At 37.0% G+C, this 27,453-nt stretch overlaps 1 protein-coding gene across 8 annotated transcripts in view; it reads left to right on the forward strand.

Moving 5' to 3' along the window:
• The window catches only part of BANK1 (B cell scaffold protein with ankyrin repeats 1), a 305,691-nt gene that overhangs the window by 86,368 nt on the left and 191,870 nt on the right, over positions 1 to 27,453 (forward strand). For all 8 annotated transcript variants that reach the window (XR_006602628.1, XR_006602629.1, XM_045067101.1 and 5 more), the window contains one exon: positions 16,362 to 16,501. Coding sequence is in view for 6 of the 8 variants with exons in the window: in XM_045067101.1 (XP_044923036.1) it covers positions 16,362 to 16,501 (140 nt within the window). In the remaining 2 variants the exon portion in view is untranslated. The remainder of the gene's footprint in view (positions 1 to 16,361; positions 16,502 to 27,453) is intronic.

Raw genomic sequence — 27,453 nt, forward strand, 5'->3', positions numbered from 1 at the left:
AGTTTCTTTCAATAAATTTATGATAAATGGTTTCACTTCCTTACAGAAACTAAGATTGTTCTGCAGGTGTTTCCTGTGTGTAGCTTTCACATACCCAAGGTGGTTATTAGTAATCTGGATTCCCAAAAGTATGAATGTGTAAATTATGAGAAATTAGCTTGTGGACCATGTGGTGAAATGACTGCCTGCAATAGCACATCGTTTTAAATATGTCAGCAGAGAGCCCTTTAATATACATCAGTGATTAAATATGGAACTAAAACTATATGCTTTATTCTAATAGGATTAATGAACATTTGGATTTTTGTTCATGAATGTTATCGTTTCCTTTTTTTTTCTTTCTTCTTTTTTTTCCTTTTTTCTTTTTGCCAAGCTTGTGAATTTGGATGCTTTGGAAATCATAATTCTTTTTCACTATTTATCATCATGGTACCATTTCTATATACAATTTCCCTCTTTTCCTTATTTAATTTATGAGGTTAATCATTTTATTATCCCCCTTTGCTTGCAGCATGATAGTGTAGCAGATTTAAAATTCCAGATAGAATAGCCACACCTGCCACAATAATTGTACTAAAATCACAGTCTACTATGTTAATTTCTGAATGTTTTGATATAAATGTAGGACTGCTTGGTTTTTGAAATTATAATATCATTTAATAATCAGAGAATAAAATTACTTTGTGATACTTCTTAAATGTGAAATTTGTAAAAATTTTTTACCAAAAAAAATACACAATCTTTTTTTTTTAAGATTTTATTTATTTATTTATTTATTTAGGTGTGTGAATCGCCCGGTTTACACACTTCACAGCACTCACCAAAGCACATATCCTCCCCAGTGTCCATAACCCCATCCCCCTTCTCCCAACCCTCCTCCCCCCAGCAACCCTCAGTTTGTTTTGTGAGATTAAGTGTCACTTATGGTTTGTCTCCCTCCCAATCCCATCTTGCTTCATTTATTCTTCTCCTACCCACTTAAGCCCCCATGTTGAATCACCACTTCCTCATATCAGGGATATCATATGATAGTTGTCTTTCTCTGCTTGACTTATTTCGCTAAGCATGATACACTTTAGTTCCATCCATGTTGTCGCAAATGGCAAGATTTCATTTCTTTGGATGGCTGCATAGTATTCCATTGTGTATGTATACCACATCTTCTTTATCCATTCATCTGTTGATGGACATCTAGGTTCTTTCCATAGTTTGGCTATTGTGGACATTGCTGCTATAAACATTCGGATCCACGTGCCCCTTTGGATCACTACGTTTGTATCTTTAGGGTAAATACCCAGTAGTGCAATTGCTGGGTCATAGGGCAGTTCTAGTTTCAACATTTTGAGGAACCTCCATTATTTATTTATTTATTTAATAGAGACAGCAAGAGTGGGAATATAAGCAGGGGGAGTGAAGAGAGAAGCAGTCTCCCCACTGAGCAGGGAGCCCAATTCAGGACTCAAGTCCAAGACCCTGGGATCATGACCTGAACCGAAGGCAGATGCTTAACGACTGAGCCACTCAGGCACCCAAAAGTACACAATATTATTATGAATCTATACATGTATAAAAACATTTAAAATTAAACACGATGTGAAATTCATCCTGAACTTTTTCTTTTTTTTCTTTTGGAAGGTAGCTATTATGAAGACCATTTACAGACATTTATAAGCATTTCTATTGTGTTATGAAAAGCATTCATTTCCTCTATGGACTTCCTTGCACAGGTTAGGTCAGAGTTGAGTTATAGAAAGGGAAGGACTGTATACAAGGCACTTACAAACATTTCAGACACTGTTCCCTGTTTATGGGCAAGGATATGCAGAAGCGAGATGAAAAAGAACTTTGTCTCTTTTCTTTTTCTTCCCAAAGCCCCTTATTTACTTGTGCCACATTTTAAAATGATTTAATGAACATTAATTTCTAACTAATAAGTTTTCAAGTTTAAACTAAATCTAGTTAGACTAAAATTGGTACAGAAAAATCAATATTGCAAATTAAGAAGTACTTAGATAATATTTCCCAAATAGCAAATCAAAGTGTCAAGTAAAATTATTCACATTAAGATTATATGTTCAGCTTACCTGTAGCTAAAAGCAATACAAAGAACAAATTATGTCAAAATTCAAATGTTTTTCAGAAAAGCAGAAAACTAATAGTCTATATCTTTCAAGATATGCCAGGCCATATGCTATGTGATTGAATAGCACATTTGTAGTAAAAAATAAATAAACCACTGTTTACCAGTTATATTATTTAACCCTTCCTGCTCTTATTTTCAGTGAATATATTCTGGAAATTAATGAGAATTTTCTTACCAGGTGTTGGAATATATAGGATGGTTCCATGAAAGTGTGTGGGACATGCCTCCACAGAAGTGGCCCCAGAGTCTTATTTTTTCTGCCTCACACTACTGTTCCTTAACATTTTTGTAACCTTAGCAGGAGCTACATTTTACATTATAACTCAGTACATACTCAGAAATACAGTTAAAGCAAAGGTTTAAAAAGTTGTCATGAGAGTAACAATTTTAGCCTTGATAAGTAAAGAACTTGGAAGTTGTCAGTCCTATACAACAAGAAAAAGCTAAACAAACTGAAAATCAGTGACTTTTTCTGAGCTCCTCAGAGAACTAAGGTTGTGGGCAAACCACCATCCCAGAATCTTGAAAGGAAAGTGAATCAGAAGAGTGACATCTAAGATCTGCTTGGCTGGAGCAGAAGTCACTAGTGCCATAAAGTGATAGGCACACTTAAATGGTAATTTTGATCAATTACTAAGGGTAGAGTGTGAACTAGCTCAAGAGTAAGAAATTCCTGGAAAATCCATCGGCAGATCGAAGAGAAGAAGAACAGCAATTCTGGAAACAGAAAAACAACCACTTTCTGAAAGGTAGGACCGGCGGAGAAGTGAATCCAAAGCGACAGGAAGATAGACCCCGGGGGGAGGGGCCGGCTCCCGGCAAGCGGCGGAGCAACCGCGCACAAAATCAGGACTTTTAAAAGTCTGTTCCGCTGAGGGACATCGCTCCAGAGGCTACCCGGGGCAAAGCCCACACGGGGTCAGCGTGGCCTCAGGTCCCGCAGGGCCACAGAAGGATCGGGGGTGTCTGAGTGTCACAGAGCTTGCGGGTATTGGAACGGGAAAGCCGGCTACAGAGACAGAGCCGACAGTAAGCTCGCAGCTCTGGGTGACCTTGAACCGGTTGCAGGCTCGGTGAGCTCGGAGCGCGGCCAGAGGTCAGGCAGACGGGAGTAACTGGGCGCAGTTCTCTGAGCGCGCACTGAGGAGTGCGGCCCTGGGCTCTCGGCTCCTCCGCGGGCAGGAGACCAGGAGGCCGCCATTTGTATTTCCGTCCTCCAGAACTCTATGGAAAGCGCTCAGGGAACAAAAGCTCCTGAAAGCAAACCCAAGCGGATTACTCACCCCGGCCCCGGGTAAGGGCGGTGCAATTCCGAAGGGGCAACGACACTTGAGAATCACTACAACAGACCCCTCCCCCAGAAGATCAATAAGAAATCCAGCCGAGACCAAGTTCACCTACCAAAGAGTGCGGTTTCAATACCAAGGAGAGCAGCAGAATTCTAGAGGAGGAGAAAGCAAAGCACGAAACTCATGGCTTTTTCCCTGTGATTTTTTTTAGTCTTGCGGTTAATTTAATTTTTTTCTTTTTCATTTTTTGTTTTTTTTCTCGCCTTCGGGTAAAATTTTTTTTTTAACTGTTACCTTTGTCTTTTGTAGCGATTTTTTACTTTTTACTAGCTTATCTAATACATGTATTTTTTCTTTTTTATATTTTTCTTAGGTGTTTTCTTTTTTTTTAATTCTTTTCTTTTTTTTTTCTTTCTTTTTTCTTTTTTTTTTTCTTTCTTTCTTCCTTTTTGAACCTCTTTTTATCCCCTTTCTCCCCCCTCACGATTTGGGATCTCTTCTAATTTGGTTAAAGCATATTTTCCTGGGGTTGTAGCCACCCTTTTATATTTTACTTGCCCCTTCATATACTCTTCTCTGGACAAAATGACAAGACGGAAAAATTCAACACAAAAAAAGAACAAGAGGCAGTACCGAAGGCTAGGGACCTAATCAATACAGACATTGGTAATATGTCAGATCTAGAGTTCAGAATGACAATTCTCAAGGTTCTAGCCGGGCTCGAAAAAGGCATGGAAGATATTAGAGAAACCCTCTCGAGAGATATAAAAGCCCTTTCTGGAGAAATAAAAGAACTAAAATCTAACTAAGTTGAAATCAAAAAAGCTATTAATGAGGTGCAATCAAAAATGGAGGCTCTCACTGCTAGGATAAATGAGGCAGAAGAAAGAATTAGTGATATGGAAGACCAAATGACAGAGAATAAAGAAGCTGAGCAAAAGAGGGACAAACAGCTACTGGACCACGAGGGGAGAATTCGAGAGATAAATGACACCATAAGATGAAACAACATTAGAATAATTGGGATTCCAGAAGAAGAAGAAAGAGAGAGGGGAGCAGAAGGTATACTGGAGAGAATTATTAGGGAGAATTTCCCCAATATGGCAAAGGGAACGAGCATCAAAATTCAGGAGGTTCAGAGAACGCCCCTCAAAATCAATAAGAATAGGCCCACACCCCGTCACCTAATAGTAAAATTTACAAGTCTCAGTGACAAAGAGAAAATCCTGAAAGCAGCCCGGGAAAAGAAGTCTGTAACATATAATGGTAAAAATATTAGATTGGCAGCTGACTTATCCACAGAGACCTGGCAGGCCAGAAAGAGCTGGCATGATATTTTCAGAGCACTAAATGGGAAAAAGATGCAGCCCAGAATACTTTATCCACCTAGGCTATAATTGAAAATAGAAGGAGAGATTAAAAGCTTTCAGGACAAACAACAACTGAAAGAATTTGCAAACACCAAACCAGCTCTACAGGAAATCTTGAAAGGGGTCCTCTAAGCAAAGAGAGAGCCTACAAGTGGTAGATCAGAAAGGAACAGAGACCATATACAGTAACAGTCACATTACAGGCAAAACAATGGCACTAAATTCATATCTCTCAATAGTTACCCTGAATGTTAATGGACTAAATGCCCCTGACAAAAGACACAGGGTATCAGAATGGATAAAAAAACAAAACCCATCTATATGTTGCCTCCAAGAAACTCATTTTAAGCCCGAAGAACCTCCAGATTTAAAGTGAGGGGGTGGAAAAGAATTTACCATGCTAATGGACATCAGAAGAAAGCAGGAGTGGAAATCCTTATATCAGATCAATTAGATTTTAAGCCAAAGACTATAATAAGAGATGAGGAAGGACACTATATCATACTCAAAGGGTCTGTCCAACAAGAAGATTTAACAATTTTAAATATCTATGCCCCCAACGTGGGAGCAGCCAACTATATAAACCAATTAATAACAAAATCAAAGAAACACATCAACAATAATACAATAATAGTAGGGGACTTTAACACTCCCCTCACTGAAATGGACAGATCATCCAAGCAAAAGATCAGCAAGGAAATAAAGGCCTTAAACGACACACTGGACCAGATGGACATCACAGATATATTCAGAACATTTCATCCCAAAGCAACAGAATACACATTCTTCTCTAGTGCACATGGAACATTCTCCAGAATAGATCACATCCTCGGTCCTAAATCAGGACTCAACCGGTATCAAAAGATTGGGATCATTCCCTGCATATTTTCAGACCACAATGCTCTAAAGTTAGAACTCAACCACAAAAGGAAGTTTGAAAAGAACCAAAATACATGGAGACTAAACAACATCCTTCTAAAGAATGAATGGGTCAACCGGGAAATTAAAGAAGAATTGAAAAAAATCATGGAAACAAATGATAATGAAAATACAGCGGTTCAAAATCTGTGGGACACAACAAAGGCAGTCCTGAGAGGAAAATATATAGCGGTACAAGCCTTTCTCAAGAAACAAGAAAGGTCTCAGGTACACAATCTAACCCTACACCTAAAGGAGCTGGAGAAAGAACAAGAAAGAAACCCTAAGCCTAGCAGGAGAAGAGAAATCATAAAGATCAGAGCAGAAATCAATGAAATAGAAACCAAAAAAACAATAGAACAAATCAACGAAAGTAGGAGCTGGTTCTTTGAAAGAATTAATAAAATTGATAAACCCCTGGCCAGACTTATCAAAAAGAAAAGAGAAAGGACCCAAATAAATAAAATCATGAATGAAAGAGGAGAGATCACATCTAACACCAAAGAAATACAAACTATTATAAGAACATACTATGAGCAACTCTACGGCAATAAATTTGACAATCTGGAAGAAATGGATGCATTCCTAGAAACATATAAACTACCACAACTGAACCAGGAAGAAATAGAAAGCCTGAACAGACCCATAACCAGTAAGGAGATTGAAACAGTCATTAAAAATCCCCAAACAAACAAAAGCCCAGGGCCAGACGGCTTCCCAGGGGAATTCTAACAAACATTTAAAGAAGAACTAATTCCTATTCTCCTAAAACTGTTCCAAAAAATAGAAATGGAAGGAAAACTTCCAAACTCATTTTATGAGGCCAGCATCACCTTGATCCCAAAACCAAACAAGGATCCCACCAAAAAAGAGAGCTATAGACCAATATCCTTGATGAACACAGATGCGAAAATACTCAACAAAATACTAGCCAATAGGATTCAACAGTACATTAAAAAGATTATTCACCACGACCAAGTGGGATTTATTCCAGGGCTGCAAGGTTGGTTCTGCATCCACAAATCAGTCAATGTGATACAACACATCAATAAAAGTAAGAACAAGAACCATATGATACTCTCAATAGATGCTGAAAAAGCATTTGACAAAGTACAGCATCCCTTCCTGATCAAAACTCTTCAAAGTGTAGGGATAGAGGGCATATACCTCAATATCATCAAAGCCATCTATGAAAAACCCACCGCAAATATCATTCTCAATGGAGAAAAACTGAAAGCTTTTCCGCTAAGGTCAGGAACACGGCAGGGATGTCCATTATCACCACTGCTATTCAACATAGTACTAGAGGTCCTAGCCTCAGCAATCAGACAACAAAAGGAAATTAACGGCATCCAAATCGGCAAAGAAGAAGTCAAATTATCACTCTTTGCAGATGATATGATACTATATGTGGAAAACCCAAAAGACTCCACTCCAAAACTGCTAGAACTTATACAGGAATTCAGGAAAGTGTCAGGATATAAAATCAATGCACAGAAATCAGTTGCATTTCTCTACACCAACAGCAACACAGAAGAAAGGGAAATTAAGGAGTCAATCCCATTTACAATTGCACCCAAAACCATAAGATACCTAGGAATAAACCTAACCAAAGAGACACAGAATCTATACTCAGAAAACTATAAAGTACTCATGAAAGAAATGGAGGAAGACACAAAGAAATGGAAAAATGTTCCATGCTCCTGGATTGGAAGAATAAATATTGTGAAAATGTCTATGCTACCTAAAGCAATCTACACATTTAATGCAATTCCTATCAAAGTACCATCCATCTTTTTCAAAGAAATGGAACAAATAATTCTAAAATTTATATGGAACCAGAAAAGACCTCGAATAGCTAAAGGGATATTGAAAAAGAAAGCCAACGTTGGTGGCATCATAATCCCGGACTTCAAGCTCTATTACAAAGCTGTCATCATCAAGACAGCATGGTACTGGCACAAAAACAGACCCATAGATCAATGGAACAGAATAGAGAGCCCAGAAATAGACTCTCAACTCTATGGTCAACTAATCTTCGACAAAGCAGGAAAGAATGTCCAATGGAAAAAAGACGGCCTCTTCAATAAATGGTGCTGGGAAAATTGGACAGCCACATGCAGAAAAATGAATTGGACCATTTCCTTACACCACACACGAAAATAGACTCAAAATGGATGAAGGACCTCAATGTGAGAAAGGAATCCATCAAAATCCTTGAGGAGAACACAGGCAGCAACCTCTTCGACCTCAGCCGCAGCAACATCTTCCTAGGAACAACGCAAAAGGCAAGGGAAGCAAGGGCAAAAATGAACTATTGGGATTTCATCAAGATCAAAAGCTTTTGCACAGCAAAGGAAACAGTTAACAAAATCAAAAGACAACTGACAGAATGGGAGAAGATATTTGCAAACGACATATCAGATAAAGGACTAGTGTCCAGAATCTATAAAGAACTTAGCAAATTCAACACCCAAAGAACAAATAATCCAATCGAGAAATGGGCAGAGGACATGAACAGACATTTCTGCAAAGAAGACATCCAGATGGCCAACAGACACATGAAAAAGTGTTCCATATCACTCGGCATCAGGGAAATACAAATCAAAACCACAATGCGATATCACCTCACACCAGTCAGAATGGCTAAAATCAACAAGTCAGGAAATGACAGATGCTGGTGAGGATGCGGAGAAAGGGGAACCCTCCTACACTGTTGGTGGGAATGCAAGCTGGTGCAACCTCTCTGGAAAACAGCATGGATGTTCCTCAAAATGTTGAAAATAGAATTGCCCTATGACCCAGCAATTGCACTATTGGGTATTTACCCTAAAGATACAAACGTAGTGATCCAAAGGGGCACGTGTACTCGAATGTTTATAGCAGCAATGTCCACAATAGCCAAACTATGGAAAGAATCGAGATGTCCATCAACAGATGAATGGATCAAGAAGATGTGGTATATATACACAATGGAATACTATGCAGCCATCAAAAGATATGAAATCTTGCCATTTGCGACAACATGGATGGAACTAGAGCGTATCATGCTTAGCGAAATAAGTCAAGCAGAGAAAGACAACTATCATATGATCTCCCTGATATGAGGAAGTGGTGATGCAACATGGGGGCTTAAGTGGGTACGAGAAGAATAAATGAAAGAAGATGGGATTGGGAGGGAGACAAACCATAAGTGACTCTTAATCTCACAAAACAAACTGAGGGTTGCTGGGGGGAGGGGGTTTGGGAGAAGAGGTGGGATTATGGACATTGGGGAGGGTATGTGTTTTGGTAAGTGCTGTGAAGTGTGTAAACCTAGTGATTCACAGACCTGTACTCCTGGGGATAAAAATATATGTTTATAAAAAATAAAAAAAATTATATAAAAAAAAAAAAAGAAATTCCTGAGGACGTCCCTAATTTTGAGGGACTCACCTCGAGGAATCTTACCAGGTTCACATAGTGAAGCTCTGAGGAAGATCTTCTAGAGGCTCTGCCAAGGATAGGGGAAAAATAATTATGGTGAAATACTCCCCGTATAATCTCCATAGCAACAGCCTACTCTTCAGGGAAACTACTTTACCAATGCCTTATCCCCACTGGGGAAGGATATCTATCCTGTTGTAGCACCTCTAGCTTTTCTGTCTCACTTGGGGTGAGGAAAGAAATTCATGCCACAGGAGAAACACTTGTGAAGGTGATAGCCTAAGGATACCAGCCCACTTAAAGACCAAGATTTAATGACACGAAATGATTAGAATGCTTCCCCCCACCCCAACTGACCACCACCACAAAAGGGTCTCAGTATAATGCCAGAAGGTTACAGCTGGAAATACTGCAAGCTGCAGAATCTTTCTGAGGAGGAGTAGTTAGGGAAGCCCAAGATCAAAAAGAAAGATAAAAACAAGGATAATAGAGGAATTTGAAGCCTCTGGCATCTACAGCTACAGCAAACATGAAATATGGCCCCTCTCTCAGCCAGATCATTATTAATTCTCTCACTACATGCCTACCTACTTCAGTTCTTCTACCTGAGACAGCATGTCTGGTTTGCAACAAGAAATTATAAGACACGCCCAAAAGCAAGAAAAAACACAGTCTAAAGAAAAAAGCAAATATCAGGCCAGACTTATATATGACACAGATGTTGGAATTACCATACAGGGAATTTTAAATAACTATTATTAATGTGTTAAGGACTATAATGGAAAAGTGAAAAACATGCAAAAACATATGGGTAATATAAATAAAGAGATAGAAACTATTTCTTTTCAGTGCTAGTCAAAACCAACTCAGCTATAACCATGATATGTTAGTGGGTCACAAATCATAGGTGGAAAACTATGCTTTATAGGTACACTGACCAATGTGGCCACTAGCCACCACTAGTTATTTAAACTTTATTATAATTAAATGCAATTTAAAATGAATTCTCTCAGTTGCACTAACCATATTTTAAGTGCTTCATTAGAACATATCCATCCTCTTGGAAAGTTCCTTGAACAGCACTGAACAGCAGAGTATAACAGAGTTCTTTTTTCTCTATCCAGCATGCTCTTTAAAGGCTAGTGATTTGTCCAGAATCTTTAGTGTAGCCAAGGAAACAATTAACTAGTGGCCAAAGAGCTGTTTTTATTCTGTTTTGAACCATTTACTGGGTAACTTTAGATAAGTCCCAATAGTGCCTCAACTTCCTTGTTGATAAAACTACTTCTCTAATTACATTTTAAATACTTATAGACATTTGGAAATAAGAGAGATAAGATACAAGACAACCCTTAAATATCCAGCTGAGGAATAAAGGGTTAATCTTTCCCTCTAGTAATTCCTTTAAACATAAGGAGTGGCTTTTCTGGAATACCTCACCCTCAGCTTCTGGATAGGATATGATAAACCATTTAAAAATTTATGGGGGTGGGGGGCGTCTGCGTGGCTCAGTGGGTTAAGCCTCTGCCTTCAGCTCAGGTCATGATCCCAGAGTCCTGGGATCGAGGCTCTCTGCTCCTCAGGGAGCCTGCCTCCTCCTCTCTCTCTGCCTGCCTCTCTGCCTATTTGTGAGCTCTGTCTATCAAATAAATAAATAAAATCTTTTAAAAAATAAAAATAAAATAAAAATTTATGGGGATCATTTTTCTAAGTATTGTACTCCTTATATTGCATCATATCTTCTCTCAGTCCTCTGTTTATATCTCTTGATATGAAAGCCACCAAATTTGTTCATCCCCTTTCACCTTTGGTGAATCATGTTCAAGAAAGCTCTTAATTCTATGTATCTCATATATAATCCCTTAACTCATTGGTTATTTCTAGGGGCAGGAAAGATCTTGATTACTATCCCACATTATCTAATAAAAGTCTATACAGGGGCACCTGAGTGGCTCAGTCAGTTAGGTGTCTGCCTTTGACTCAGATCATGATCCTGGGGTCCTGGCATCAAGCCCCACATTGGGTTCCCTATTCAGTGGAGAGCCTGCTTCTCCCTCTCCCTCTGCTGCTTCCCCTGCTTGTATGCTCTCTCTCTCTCTCTCTCTCTCTCACACACTCTGTGTCAAATAAATAAATAAAATCTTTTAAAAAAGAGAGAGAGAGAGAGTCTATATTGATTTAAGTCTCTAAAAAATTTTTTCTATACTTCTTTGAATACCAAATTAAGATGAAAAGATCTAAAATGAAAGTGGAAACATACTAGGGATCCTTCCCCATTACGTTTATATCACGTTCAAAAGATGGCCTCCATCTTTCCAGTCTCTTTCTGATGTAGAAAAATTGCTCATATGATTTGATTTCTGATCATCTGGGTCATGATTTAATCAGCCATATTACTCAAAATGTGGTTTTCTTTCTATAAATACTCTCTTGTGCGATAGCCATAGCTCCAGAGCTTCGTGTACTAAATCTGGCTGGTATTGAGGACTGGTATGGCAGCTTCACACTATTGTCCCAGAGCAGAATTATTTCTAGTCACCATTCCATAGTCCCTAGGGTATAGCCATAATCATCATGGAGGAAGGTGGCTTCTAAGACCCTTACTATCACTCCCAAATTTTGAGCAGCCTGATAAAGCAGTGGTTTTCTATCACCATCTCCAATTGCAAAAGTCAATTCTATGCATCTCTTCTCTACTTCATATTCAGTGACATTACCTCGTGTATTAGTCTCCTCTGGCTGCCATAACAAAATTCCACAGACTGTGTGGCTTAAAGGACAGAAATTTATTTTCCTCACATTTCTGGACACTGAAAACCTAAAATCAAGGGGCAAAAAGCTGGTTTTTGGCAAGATTTCTCTCCTTGACTTGTAGTTGGCTACCTTCTTGCTCTGTCTTCATATGGCCTTTTCTCAGTGCATGGCACTTCTGGTGTCTCTTTCTCTTCTTAAAAGGATACCAGTCCTATTAGATAAGGGCCCTACCTTCTGACTTCAGTTTAACTTTAATTATCTCATTAAAGGTCTTTTCTCTAAGCACAGTCACCTTGGGGGGTTAGGGCTTCAACATAGGAATTGTGGGTTAGAGGGAACATAATTCAGTCCATAGTCTTTGGTTACTTGAAATCAGCCATGGTGGAAGTATATACCCCACAGATATTGGCAAAAACTATAAATCACATCTTTTTGATTTTCTTTTTGGAAAGTCAGTTTATCAACACAACACTGGGATAAAGAAGGCTTTACCAAATTGAGGTTTCTACAAGACACATCTGCTGGTATCCCATTAATCAGAGCTTAATCCCAAGGTTATGTCTAGCTATAAGGAAGAACAGAAAATCTAATCTTTTTAGTTAGTCATGTGCCTAGCCAAAAAAATAATTAATTAATTATTTAAAAATCAAGATTCTGTTTCTAAAATGAGAATAAACTTTGGGATAGGCAACTAGCATTCTCTTTTAGATAATGGTACCTCTTAAAACCAACTAATAATAAAATTAATTAATTAATTAAATTATGTAAAATAAAACAATTATTCCTTATTATTCCTTCCTTTCTTTGAAGAGTTTCTTAGTCATTTTAAGTGTGTGTAATGATACTCAACACTGAGGCATGTCACATACTCTGAGACCTACTTACAGTGCTCAGAGCTCTCAGATTTTTCACCACCCAACACAACTCCTTGCTGTATTAATGTTCTTTTTAAATGTGTGTTTCTTTCTAATTTTGTTAACAATTTAGAAAAAAATCAAAATTATATTCAAGTACAATTTACCAACCAGTGAAGAAATCTTTTTCTAAATGGTCTCTTTTCCTTCTCACATACTACCATAGCTTAACCTGATTTTTTTATTTGACAAAATATCCTCTAATTCTGTCTTCTTTTCCTCTCAGATTAATAAATTCATACACTTATAGTTACTTTGTTTTCTAAAAAACACACCTTTCTAATGGTATCCACAAGTTTATTACTGACAGGAACTGCCTTGTGCTAAAGGAATTCGAAGTTACTCAGGAACTTGCAGTAGTCTCTGCTTATGCCAAAAGTTATAAAAATACACGTGAGGTCTTTAAACTAGAAATATCAATTAATGTTTACTCAGAAGGAAGATGGTATTCCTCTGGTATGTGTAGCTCAGCAAGAAAAATACTTCGCACAGCAGGGGGACAACAAATTAAAAGTTGAAAGAAATGTAAAAATGCCCACAAAGATATAGAATCTCTTGTTAATTAAGAAACTGTCCTGGATAATATAAATTATAATTTCATATTTCATTTAAAAAGTTCAAATATTTTATTTAGGGTGTGCCAAATATTATGCTTAACCTACATAGGTAAATAACAACTGATAAGTTTTTCTAACTATCATAATTGAAAGGAGCAGTTTTAATATATATTAAATTGTAACCAATTTTTAGTCATGACCAAAGTTTTGAAGCTACCAATATTTATTTAAAAATAAAATAATGTTCTAATCAAAAGAAAGCCATATTGATTTCAGTTCCCATGAAAACGTTAGGTGGGTTCATGTAAGGTTTACTATGTGATAAAAGCCTGAAGTTGGTTGATAAAGGAACACAGCTTCACAGAGAGTGGAAATATAGAAAGCAAGTAGCTCTTAAGTTATTGGATTTGTGAAATATGTATTTTTAAAGAATTAATGAAGTTAGTTCTGACTATTCAAAAACATTTTAGATCATGTTTTCCATAAACTGTTTCAGTCTGTTGTCCCTCATCTGGAAGGGCAGTCTGTTGTTCTTTAAATCCCAGAGTCAATGCAGGTTGACAAAGAATTTTAAATGGCCTGGGCCTTGAGATTTGAAATTTGAGTAGAATTTCTTTTTTGCTGTTTCTCCTCTATAAGTTTGCTTTCTTATGTATCTGTGTTTGATGTGTGCAAGAAGTTCCATCTTCTTACACTATGAGCCTTTTCTCCTCTCCATTGCTGGACTCTAATACCATTGCTGGGTTTGGTGATCTTGACTTATACTTGTGTGTATTTCCAGTGTTAAATGTTACTTCCTGACTTTACACAGCAAGTAGGAGAATTCACTTTCCTTCTCTTCTGAGTCCTTAAATTAATTGGCTTTTATTTTTATTAAAGAGCTATAAAATGTAGGTACATTAATGGCCACACTCAAAATAAAATAGTGCTCAAGTGGAACAGGGTGCTGTTTATGAAAAGACCAATTCAACAATACATATTTAAGAAGGGCCTCCCAGCCAGATGAATCCATAAGGAATCTTCCAAGGTCTTGATTTACTAACTGACATTCAACAGAAAAGAAAAATGTATACAGCAAAGACAGTACTTCAAAGGACATCTCTTGGGAAGATTATTCTAAAATCAACATCATTATCAATAGATCTAATGGTACAAGTTATCAAAAATCAGTTCATTTGCTTTCAAGTTAGATTTTAAAGAATTTGGATATTTTAAGCATCCTGTATCAAAGAACTACCAAACAAATATTCTCATCTTATATCTCTCATGATTCGTCACCCAACTTTCTTTCAGAAGGTGATCATCCCATCGCAAACTCTAATCTCTTTTTTGAAAAACAATTGATATCTTCTTTCAAAATCGTCTTTCTAGGGGCGCCTGGGTGGCTCAGTGGGTTAAGGCCCCTGCCTTCGGCCCAGGTCGTGATCTTAGGGTCCTGGGATGGAGCCCCACATCGGGCTCACTGCTCAGCGGGGAGCCTGCTTCCCCCCTCTCTCTCTGCCTTCCTCTCTACATACTTGTGATCTCTGTCAAATAAATAAATAAAAGCTTTAAAAAAAATCATCTTTCTAAAATCTACCAAAATTTACTTCCTTTGACTAGAGTAACTCCAGAACTCTCTTTACTATATGTGGGCAGCTTCAGCTGATGAGATGTACATCATGTTACATTATCTTCTGGATGGACTTATTTTGGGAGGAGAGAACTTTTATACATATATATTCTTTATAATACAGGTTAGGTGTCTAGTCAAGCAGTATGGAAAGAGAAAATTACAGCTTCTTGATCTACTTAAGCTTAAGATTGCTTTTGTTAGCTTTAAATCTCTCTGAGCAAAATTATAAGAGGTCCTTTAATCTCTTCAGGAGATAAGGTGAAATTAATGTTTAAACCTTAGAAACTTCTAAATATTCAAAGCTTCATCAGGTGCCTGAGGTTAGAACAGGTTTTTATGATCTTGTACCAAATGGCTTATAATCCAACCCCCGGATGTCTGGGTAACAGTTTTCCAGGAGAATTTGGGAAATATCTCCATGACAGAGAATCAGAATCTTTTAAAGCAAATGGATTTCAAGGCTTAATTTTGTTTACTTTTGTTATAATAAAACAAAATAACTTTCTTGCTGAAATGATTTTTTATTGTTATTCCTTCATATCAATCCCAAAATTCTTAGGAAGCGCTAACTCTGTTGTTATGTTAATGCAGAATTCACAAGGCATCATATCAGTCACTTTGAAAAACTTGTTCACATAAAGGATTTTGATGAGGAGAGCCTGGGTGGCTCAGTTGGTAAAGCAACTGCCTTCAGCTCAGGTCATGATCCTGGAGTCCTGGGATTGAGTTCTGCATCGGGCTCCCAGCTGCATGGGAAGTCTGCTTCTCCCTCTGACTTTCTCTCCTCTCATGCTCTCTCTCTCAAATAAATAAATAAAATCTTTTAAAAAACAAGGTTTTGATGAATGTATAGTATAACTAGTACTTAAATAGCAGGGTATTAAACCTCGCCTTCCCACGTTTTGCACTGTAATCAATTTCATAAGAGTTTGATAATTTCAGTCGAGTCCTATTCTTTCTCTTTCCAAATACAACTTTGAGAAACTTGCCTATAATAAATGAGAATTTTCTTAAGGTTATTAACAGATGCACAACTTTAAATGAATGACTGTATCCTTCTATATTCTAAAGTATTATGTAAAGATAATTATAGATTATACCAAAAAAAGAAGGTTTAGTAGTAGGAAAAAAGGATTTAGGGCTTTGTTTTTACCATAATTTTAGCATGTTCCAATCTTGTAAGGTTTTATTTAATTAAGTCTAAAATTGTACATTATATTCTTTGGATACGAAGGATAAAAAAGAACACATTTAGTTCTAGAAATCAGTAAAATTGTTATGAATTCTTAAATATTCCTTCATATTCTCTAAAAGATATAAAAACAGGATACATGCATTGCATATTCAGCTCCTAACTCTTGTTTGCGTTTCCAAGATTTTCCTGCTGGCTCTGTCAATGTCCGCATCTACTGTGATGGAGTCATTAAGGCCACAACAGAGATGAAATACTCTACAACAGCAAAGCCTACGGAAAACCCACTGGGAGTGGCACATCCAAGAGATCGTGTGTGCCAGGTAGGTGGATCTTCCCACAAAGTTGGTAACAAGCCAAAGAGCCAATGCTGGATAACAGAATGCATGCTTTGGTACAAAGTCTGAATGTTGGTTGAATAAGACTGAATTACGCATCACTAGGGAGGGAGGAAATGGACTTCTGTGATGCAGAGATGCAGATGAATTAGTTTGCTTAACTTAAAAGTCATTTCAGGTAATATCACTGGGAGACAGGTTCTCCCTTACAAAATCGTTTTTGTGATGGACTCATTTTAAAGCTGCCACAGAGCAGATAAAGAAAGACAGAAGGATTAGGCTGAACTCTTGAGAAACAAACACCCTCTTTATCCAGACCTGGACATTACAAAATAAACGTGAGGTCATTGAGGTTCAGGAGTCAGACAAACCAAGAGTACTACTGAAAAGGGAGCCCAGGGCACTAATCTAGGAATTGTTATTTTCATGTGGAAATTTTCAAGCTCAGTGTGTTTTTCTTTGTTTCATTTATTCCTGTTACCCGAAAGTGAAGATTATTGCTTTCAATTGACAGTGTTTATTAGGAATCCCAGAACTGCTCAGATTTTCAGGGAAGTGTGCAAAGAGGCATTTGCAAGCCCCAGGTTCTTTCTCCAGTGGGACAAAGCATTACTTAGCAAAGATGACTTGGTGAGGAGTTTCTAGTTTTCTCAAAAGGCCTTGTTTGAGGCATTTACAGGCAAATGGAGATGCTGCCAATGCCTTCATCAGTAGAGACTGCAACAGTTGCATTTTGTTTAATCTTAAAACATTGGTTTGACTTCTGCATTTTATTTATTTATTTATTTATTTATTTATTTCGTTACCTGACCCAAACAACAAAAGAAAGTTGTTTAATGTGGAACGTTTATCTTTTATGTGCTTATTCCATCACATTTTCAGAGTTAAATAAATGACATTTCTTTTTGAAGCTACTTGATAATTTGATTATAAACTTACTGAGTTGCCTTGGGTTTCTGGCATGGACAGGGAGGGTAAAAGGGAGTAAAAGTGAAAAAAAGGTAGCTAAACAATGAGATCTTCAAATTTACCACAAAACACTCTATAATGAAATCATCAGTGATAGTACGGCTGACAGGTTGTCACGAAGCCTTATCTGTTTAAACTAGTTTGAAATTGGAGGCTTTGTTATTCATTTTGTGTGACACATTTTTCTGTTAGAACAATGGCAAAGGTAAAAATGTCTTAGAGAAGGCTCAGGAAATAAAGTACCATTTGTCAAACTGGTGAGTCTGAGGACTTTTGACAAAATATCCATATTGTAATTGCAAAGCAAAAACAAAAGTATTAGCTTGAAATATAAATTGTTTTATTTTATTGTGACAAGTCTACCTTATCTTCCACTTTAAAAATTCCATTCATTGCAGAAAGATTAATAAAAGTGATATATTGCATTATCAGTATTCGGTTAGCATAAAAGTAAAGCAGAACCCCCAAACACATTTTTATGTGGATTTTACCTTTGTGGAGAAAAAAAACTTTCATATGCAAGATTAAATATAATGTATGACTCAGACAATTTTTCAGAGTGCTTTATTGTGCCAAGTCATGGTTTGTTTTACAGCTTTGAGTAAATAAAAACTGTTTTGTATCATTTTCAGATAACTAGAAAATACTTTTCACATTCAGTGTCAGAAAAGAGAGGTGAGAAAAGGTTATGATTACATCTTAGGGTTCTCCTCTTCACCTGTCCCTGGTGGCCTAGCAAAAGGAAGGATGCTGGACAGTCACAGCTTGATTCAGGCTTTTACTCAGGGGAGAATCACTTTGAACCTGAGCGAATACTGAGAGGTACAATTACTCTAACTTGGTGACAGCAGACCACAACACGGTAAGAAGAGACATTAAGAGATTTAGTTTAATCTGTACAACTTTAGATAGGCTTATGAGTTTTGCTACTGTTGTCAGGGGACGTGGACGTGTCATGAAATTAGATCAAACAAATTCTGAGACTGAGACCTCAGACCAGACTGAGCTGTACTACCGCAGGCCTGAAGAAGGGAAAAGGCTACAATTGAGGCAGCCTCCATCAAATCTTAGACCAGGAATGGCACGGGGTTCTCCAGTCCACCGGCACTTGGACCACATGAGTTATCCCTTCTATGAATTTGCAAAGATAGTGGAAGGCAGACTCTACCCCTGGTGAAAAAGAAGGAACTGTGGGGGCATTTCCTTGGTGTGTTAGGGTTGTTTAGCCTCCAAAGAGGTAGCCCAGCCCATACTGTGCTTTCCTTTGCAGGCATTTGGATTTCCCTTTTGACGTTTGGCTTTGTTCCCAAGCAGATTACATTTTTTAAAATGTGCAAAAAGGTTTGCTTTTCCGTGCCAGCATAGAACATTACAGTAATTGTTTCTTTCAAGTACTTGCTACTCTGTCACTTAATTGGGAAATTTGGATATTTTGCAAATAGTTGACTGAACATCTCTAGCCAAAGAACAGCATGCATTGTAATTTTATTCACTGTAGTTATCATGCATTTGTAAGAAAATATACCACCAGATTTAAATTTCTTCAGTATCTGATCTACTTTGTTGAAATGGCATAGTGTAAGAGCCATCCTGAGTTTTCCTGTAAATTTTAATGGCAGATGTGACTTAAGTAATCTTAAAAATTAGTAGTAGGACACTTCCTGTAATCATTTAAAAGCTATTGGGCATATAATAATGTGAACATCCTGTGAATTTGAGGAAAGGAATACTAATGAGAAATCTGTGGGTTTTATTTTTCAGTAATCCTAGAACTTGTAATAAGAAACTTTATATTATCATTTAAAAGCTGTTGGATATATAGCAAAATGACTGTTCTGTGCATTTGAGAAAAGCAATGATGAGATTTTTGATTTTCTTAGTTTATTTTTAATGATGTCCATTAGGTTTTAAATAGTTTACCTAATTTGCCTTAATTATCTAACTCCCTAAATCATTTCATCTTTTTTGGATAGATATTAAATCCCAGCATGTAGCCTCATAAACGTACAATTTCCAGAGCATTACCTAAAACAACAAATTTAAGAGAGATTCAATGAAAAAATGAAAAGAATCCAGAGTCCAACTTGGGAAGATAATTAGAATTCAAGTGCTAGTGTTAGATATACTGGTAACTCCCATTTAACTGAGATAATTAAAACCTTTGAGATTTTCATTCTATTTACAAAAGCATCTGGGGACAACTATAAAGTTAACTTTGTATAGGAACAACTATATACAACATAAGAAAACAAATTTGGTCAAAATGCTAAAAGAACATAGCAATTATTGATCAAATCATTAGCATCCTATCTGTTAAAAGAGTTTTTGAAGTCGTACCAAATAATTATTTTTTGTTGTATTTCTTGTTGGTACAATGATACCTTTGTGCTGCCTGTATCGATCATTTTGCACAGTTTGCTTTATACTCATTGAAATCTTATTTTCATGTTAGGGTACACATCATTTCCAGTTTTTATTAAATTACATATATGATTCAATCTTTGGTTTGCTGTTTGCATATATTTAATATAGTGTGAAGCCAAGTACAGTTGGGATGAGGGAAGATACATAGGGAACTCTCATATCATGAGGAGTTTTGTAGTTGTGAATCGTACTCTTCAAAGTTAGTTTTTCCACAAGGTTAAATTCAGATGTTAGCAGGTGATTCAGGATTTACCCCAAAGCCTTTCAGTAATTTTTGTAATGTCCTTGTCTCCTTGGAAACACTGGTGGACACCATTCTTCTTCTTTTCATCAGCTTCTGTTGATAAGGGGTACAGAACCGTCTAGTATCTATACTTCACCATAATGCCAGTGTCATCTGAGATGCTCCCTGGCTACAGACTTCTGCTGACTCCCTGGATAAGGCGCAAAATCCCCTGAATGGCCTATCAGGCTGCAGAGTCCCACATCTCTCCCAACATCGGCTCTTACCATAGCATACCCTCCGTGTCTTCTTCTCTCTTTGAGTCCTGTGGTTTAGGCTTCCATGGTTGCTCCCTCTTAGCACATATTAAGCTCTCCTTCTCTCCCCCTTCTTTAAGGCATGGGCATTGTGGGGTTTTTTTCACCCTCGCATACCCAGTTACTTTCCTGCAATTGGCTCCTGACACATGAGACACCCTGAGACAAAATGGGAAAACACAAGTGCTTGCTTTCCTCCAGTGCTAACTGAAAACGTAAGTGGAGAACTGTAGTACAGGTATATAAATGATAAGAAGGAGAATGAAAACTGTCCTCTTAAAATACACTTTAATTTTTCCTCAGATTGAGTAAGTGAATCTGGTATTTATGAAAATGAAGAACACTCAGAGGTCCTGGATACCAGAAAAGTGGAGAATTTATGCTATACTTTTTTCATGTTCTACCTCAGGAATGAACCATATGTTCACCATGTTGCTTATTACGGACTTTTTACAGCTACAGGGTTCCAGATTCTAGTCTTCCCTTTCTTATGAATATTCAGTAATGTTTGCTACTCAAAAAATGCCTCCAATCTACGATCTATGATCACTCTTTCAAAAAGGCTGCATGTTATCTTTTCTTTCCCTTTCCTGGAAAGTGACTGCATAGCACAGGAGAACCATTTCATTCTGGATGGGGCCAGTGCAGGAGTTAGTTTCTTAAACCGAATCAGCAGTCTCTTCATGAGAGCTCATTCTCTTTAGTGTGGAAGGAATTTCCTCATATGTACAGTGGAGGAAGCTAGAATATATGATCTGCGTTGGCCAATTCTGACTCAAATATTCCACAGTTTTATGACAAAAAATAAATACTTCAACTGGAGATTCTGACCACTCTCACCAAAGAGGATTGGCTTGCAGGGATTCTCCATGCACCCTTTATTTCACTTGTATTAGCACTTCTTCCCAATTTTCCCTGCAGAGAAGGAAATGATGTGAATTTCATGTATCTTTCACCACTTTTATTACGTGTTTCCTATTTGTGATGAAATATTTGAAGTGAGGAGGGGAAGAAAAAATGAAGTGTACCATAGGGGCATTTATTTCTGGATTCCTTTTTTCATATATTTATGCCTTTAATTAGAATGGATCAGTAAAAATAAGGCGTATCTATCAAATCTTGCATTTTACTGATAAAATAAGTGACATTTTGTGCCATGCCTCCACCTGGGATAACGATTCAGCAATGGTTACTGATGCCTTATTTGGGTAGTTCAGACTTAAACAACAACAATCCTCAGCTCACTTACCAATCATTGAGTCAAACAGGAGCATACCACTTGGTCCCTTCATCCACTTATTTAGGAAATAAAAAATAAATTAGTTAACTTAACAGCAGTTATAGTAGCTATTGTTGGGGAAAAAATACATATTTCTGAATGGAGTTACTTAGCCATGAACACAACCATAGTTTTAGTTCCCATTAATTCTCTATCCTATAAGCCATCTCAGTCCATATTGGCCCCATTCATTTTAGCTTATGTTTAACTGTTGTTTAGCATGTATCTTATTAATGCCACTTTAATTTATATTTTCTGCTTACTCAGTGGAAATAAATACTCCCTTCATTTTTTTTATTTCTCCCCAACTAAGTATCTCTTTGGCTTTTTATCTCCTCTTCTCTTATCACTGGGGTGGCTTTGACTGCCCTTTGCAGAGGATGTCTGTGTGTCCACGTCAGTGCTTCCTGTAAATGACCTCATTCGAGGGCAGCCTTCTGCTTTAATATCTAGCTCTTTAGAGGCTTCAGATCTTCTTCAACCATAAAGAATGTTTTTAAACAATCCAGAAAACAAAGCACAAGTCAAATACAGTTAGCAATACTCCTCCATTGCTATTATTCATAACAAGACAATTAGGGAAAATTACGGAATCTGCCTCTGGAATGAATCCCAAATCATCAATAACCCTTTGGAAATTAGAAGACTGAAGAATCCTTGTGGCAAAAATGTGTTTGTTGGCATTTTTAAAAAGTCATTATGCATTCTATTATTTCCTAATAATAGTTATAGTATCAACAATAAGATAGAGCAATAAAGTAAATATGTAATCTGGGAACTCTAAATTGTGTTTAGCATTCACAAACTATGCTTCCACAGTAAACAGCATCAAGACGCAGGAAATGAAGTAAAAGAAATCTTTGACAAGGAAAATTCAACTTCTAAGAATCCTGCCTCTCTCCCTCCCACCCCTCTCAGCCATTTAGCCGTCAACCATATTGCCTTAAGTAGCAGCACACAAAAAAATATAGTATGTCAATTTTGCTCAAGTCCTACACAACAAATCCAGGGGATGTTTTTCTTGTCCAATTTAACTTGACTTTCAGCAGCAACTGATACCATTGACCAAACTCACTTTCCTGACTCTTTTTCCCCCCTTAGCTTTCAAAAAGCCCTATCTTTCTGGTTTTCCTCCTACTGCCTTCTCCTTTTCTTCTCAATATCCTTTGTAATCTCTTCTTTCCGTGATCTAGAAAATAAAGTTGCAATTTCAGTATTTAATTCTTAGACTCTCTTCCTTCCCTGATAAATATTCACTTGGCAGGTTAGCTCATCCACTTACAAAATACAGTCCAAATGTGGTTTTCCCAATCTTTCTGCCTCAAGATAAGCATCATTGTCCAGTTTAAACATCAAAAATATAAGAGTCTCCTTAATACCTTCTACTGTCTCACCTGACAAATTCCATCCATATCAGTTTTGCTCCGTGAATATTGCTCACTTCTCTCCACATCACTCCAGTTCTAGCACCTCGTCCTCTGCTTTTCCTCTGCCGGAACCCCAGCAGGCTCCTCTCTGGTCCTCTGCCATGTGTTCTTGCACCTGACCTACTCATCTCAATGTCCATAGTCAAAGGGGTTCTTTTAAAAAGAAAGATCTCAGCAGGCAATGCTCCTGCTCAAACCCTTTCATGAATTCCAAAGGTTATGTGGATTAAAAAAAGAAAATCTTTAACATGAACGATATGGCCCTGTAGATGCTGCCTCCTCTCTTTGTCTCCAGCTTAATCTCACACTCATTCCTCTTTCTCTGCACGATAGACACACTAGTCAGCTTCCAGTTCCTGGACTTTTAGTTCCTAATCTCCAACTACAGGGCCTTTATATATGCTCTTCTTTCTAACTGAAACATTTTCCCAATCTCCTTTCCCTTCACTGACTTCTGCTAGTTAATTCTAATTCATCTTCCAAATTTTAATTCCAGCTTCTCTTCCTCAGTGAAGCCTCCCTTGAACTTGTACATCTCCCTACGTATCTCTTTGTAGCTCTGATCACATTCCAATTTGGTATCTATGTGTATAATATCTGTCAAATTAATATCTGCCTCTCATTAAACTCCAAGCTCATTTTGGGCAGAGATCCTATCTATTTGGTTCCCTGTTTCATCTCCAGAGCCAAGTACACTGCCAGAAACGTGGTTACTGAATGCCTATTTCATTGGGCAAAAGAATGAGAGATATTTTCTACATTAAGTTACCCTCCCAAACTGAAGTGACCCAGCTATCAGAGCCCCTTATTCCAACAGCCACCAGCTTCCCCATAGTACAAGCAAAGCCTTTTTTCAGAGCTCAGGTTATTAGACTGTTGGCTGAAGGAGTGCTGTTTCTGACTAAAATAGAAAAGGCAGGACAAAGAAGGGAAAGACAAAGGAAAAACCAAATGAATATAAAACAATGAGACTAATTCTAACAGTCTACCTTGGGAAGTAGTACCTTAAACAACTCAAAAAATAATTTCAAAAATTTAGGAAATCATGGCATTATTTAGAGAAGTCTTTTTTGAAAGACATTTCTCTGAATATTATAGGGCAATTTTTGTTTTAAAATTTGTGTTATTACCTATTTAACAGTAAGTTGTTACAAATTAATTGGTAAAGGGAGGTAAGAGTGAGAAGATTCATGGTTCCTAGGACTGTTCTTTCTAATGCCTGTGTTAGGAGAACTTTGGTCTTTTGTTTGTTTCATCATTAGTGTCATTAAATATGTCTATTATTGAGTCTGTTCAGGTTTGGTCAAATTAAAGCTTTGACACTTTTGACATTATGTAAATGAGGGCTCATATTGAACAATTCAGCATAATCAAGCTTCAGTCAATTTCTAGTAAGGTTGTTTTTAACTTTATTAGATTGCCTTTACCTAAATTATAACGTTTATGCATGACTGATGGAGATGGCAGAAGCTCCTATTTGTTCCCCCAGAATTTCTTTTTCCTTTCTTATATCTTTATCTGGGCACATGTTTGCCCAGGTAAATATTGCACTTCCTGACTCCCTTGAAGCTGGGTGGAACCATCTAACTACCTAACCAGTGGCCGGGAGCATGTCCGTAGATATGTGCACATCTATGATCATGTCCTTTGAAGAAGGGTGGAGTCTCTCTTTCATTGACTTTTGTCTCTAACTGGTTACACCAACAACATGGGAGTGATGAATGAACCAGCTAGGACCATGAAGAGGAAGTGTAGCACTGAACCCAATAGAGCCCTGATCCCTTAATCAGCCCTAAATTAGATTGCCTAATTCCAGGCTTTCATGTTAAAGAGAAATAGGCTTCCATCTTGTTTAAGCCACTGGCATTTTGGATGCCACAATAGCCAAACCTGCCTTCTAATTGATTTATAAGACATGCCAACTATTTTCTTCAGTTGCTACAAAAATCAGTTTGGGGAGCAGTCTCCTCATGCTGCTCTAAATCACAGTGATTGCATTTCATGAGTAGTTATGAGAGCACACCTTATAGTATTTAGAGAAAAGGGAATTAATATGTACTGGAGATTTTACACATTTTAAACTCTTAAATAGTTTTGTCAGTTAAGTATTATTAAGGTCCATAGCTAATGAGTCCTAGAGCAGGAATTTCAACACAGGTTTCTCAGATCTGATTTTTTCTTATTATAATACCTTTTTTGTGCTATGTAAAGAGATGCCACAACTCTGAATACTCAACAAATAATAAATAGAACATATTTGAAGTGCATCTTAAGCTGCATTGTTTTATATTGTCATATTTACTTTTGCATTTGCGGTCAGACATAGGTTGAAATTCTAAGAACTGACTCACTTAAAACTTAGAAAATTAATATGACAAATAAAAATATCTCTTTTATCTTATTCTGTCACTTATTTAGGTTACTGCATTAACTGCTTGGAGTTAAATACTCATAACGTTTAAATTAATAAAAAAAAAAGTTTTTGCATAACCCTGGCAAGTATTTGCTTTGCTCCTTTACCCATCATTTTCTTTACAAGCTACAGTAGGAAATTTTGTTTAAGATATGTTATGTAAGCTATCAAATTCCTCTTTAAATGGCTATCTTGGCTCACTTTCACAGCACACACTGTGAACAATGGAACAAATGAAATGACCTTTCTTTCACTAGTTAAACAAGCATAACAATTTGTTATAATAAAAATAACGTGTTTTGAGCTCAACCATTGACTTTCCTTTTAGATATCTGAGGGTAAAGAGTAAAATGGAACCATTTAATGGGCTTTGTCTCCTATAACATTTTACAACCCTCCTATGGTTATTTCATTCAAGTTGTTTCTCTTGCTAATCAAGGTACTTTAAAACTATTACTGTCTTTCTCTACCAGATCTGTAACATTACTTTAATATTCTGTGGCCAGACTGATAGGGTTCATCACCCACCATTAATGCTGAAAACACTACTTCTTTGCCTGCTTCTGCTGTGAAACCTGGACAAGCCAGATTCTCACATTTTTAACCACCAAGGCAGCTAGAGTTTTCATGTTAAGAGTTTTAGACAAACAGACACAAGAGGACAGACATATTTGGAGCTTTTGTTTTTGTGGTTAAAAAAAGAATAGATGTGGTTGACAGTAGCCTACTTTACCATCCCCCTCCCGTGAATGCCATCTTTCCTTCCCCTTTCTGGTTGCATTTGAAGTATCCATCAGGAAAATATGGGACCATAATTTATTCTATACTCAAAACCTGTATCAGATTTTATTCTTTTGTCTGTGCCTAGAATGTAGTATTATATACAGTATATTTAGAATATAACGGCATAAGTTAAAATCCTTGATGTTGCACTTACTAGCTCTGCAGTTTTGGGTGTTACTAAGTTTTTTGTAACATAGTATCGCATCTATTTAAAAAAAAAAAAAGGCATTTAAAAGAAAATCTACCATGAAGGCATGTTATAAAAATTAGAGACAAATTATGTAAACTTTGCATATTCTAGGTATCCAGCGTTTAGTTATTAGTACCTCAACTCTTGAGTCTGTTTCACTGTATGGATTTCTGTCACAGCTGAAACATAGAGGCTTTCGTACCAGTCCAGACATATGAAGTGTCTCCTCACTGCTTGTATTAGATGATACTGTTCTAAAATCCTATTAAGGATAGTCTCTCAGTGCAGTCATGCCCAAGTAGTATTGATGCCCCTTACTCAAGAAAAGGGGACATCAGACCTTTTAAGGGGGTACTGCTATGTAAATAGACTCTTCTCAAGGAATTGAGCTTTGTGTAATGAATATTTCCTGGTTTGTTTATATTTATTTTTCCAGTTAATTTTGTTCCTTTTTTTTTTTGTACTTACTTAAACTTCTAATTATTAGAAATTATAGATGTAATAGAAATGTTGAAGTGGGAACCCATCATGTTTACCAATATTATTTACTTACTATGTTCTTTCTTCCTTCATGTTCCAAGATTTTTTCTTCTATCATATTCTTACTGTTTAAAGAACTTCCTTTATCCATTATTATAGGGTACATCCACTGGCAATAGATTTCCTCTTTTCCTTCATGTGAGAATGTCATGATTTCTATGTCATTCCTAAAGGACGCTTGTGCTGGGCATAAGCTTCTTGGTTAATAGTTCTCTTCTTTTAATTTTTGGCAAATGGTGTGCCACTTCTTTCTACTACTACTACTGTTTCTAATTGTTTTTACCCTATAGAGTAAGGTTTTGTTTCTCATTCAAATTTTTTTCTTTGTCTTTAATATTCAGCAGTATAACTACAATGTTTCTTGAAATGACA

The sequence above is a fragment of the Mustela putorius genome, unplaced genomic scaffold (genome assembly GCF_011764305.1).
Source record: "Mustela putorius furo isolate JIRA1106 unplaced genomic scaffold, ASM1176430v1.1 tig00003871_pilon_pilon_pilon, whole genome shotgun sequence".
Lineage (NCBI taxonomy): Eukaryota > Metazoa > Chordata > Mammalia > Carnivora > Mustelidae > Mustela > Mustela putorius.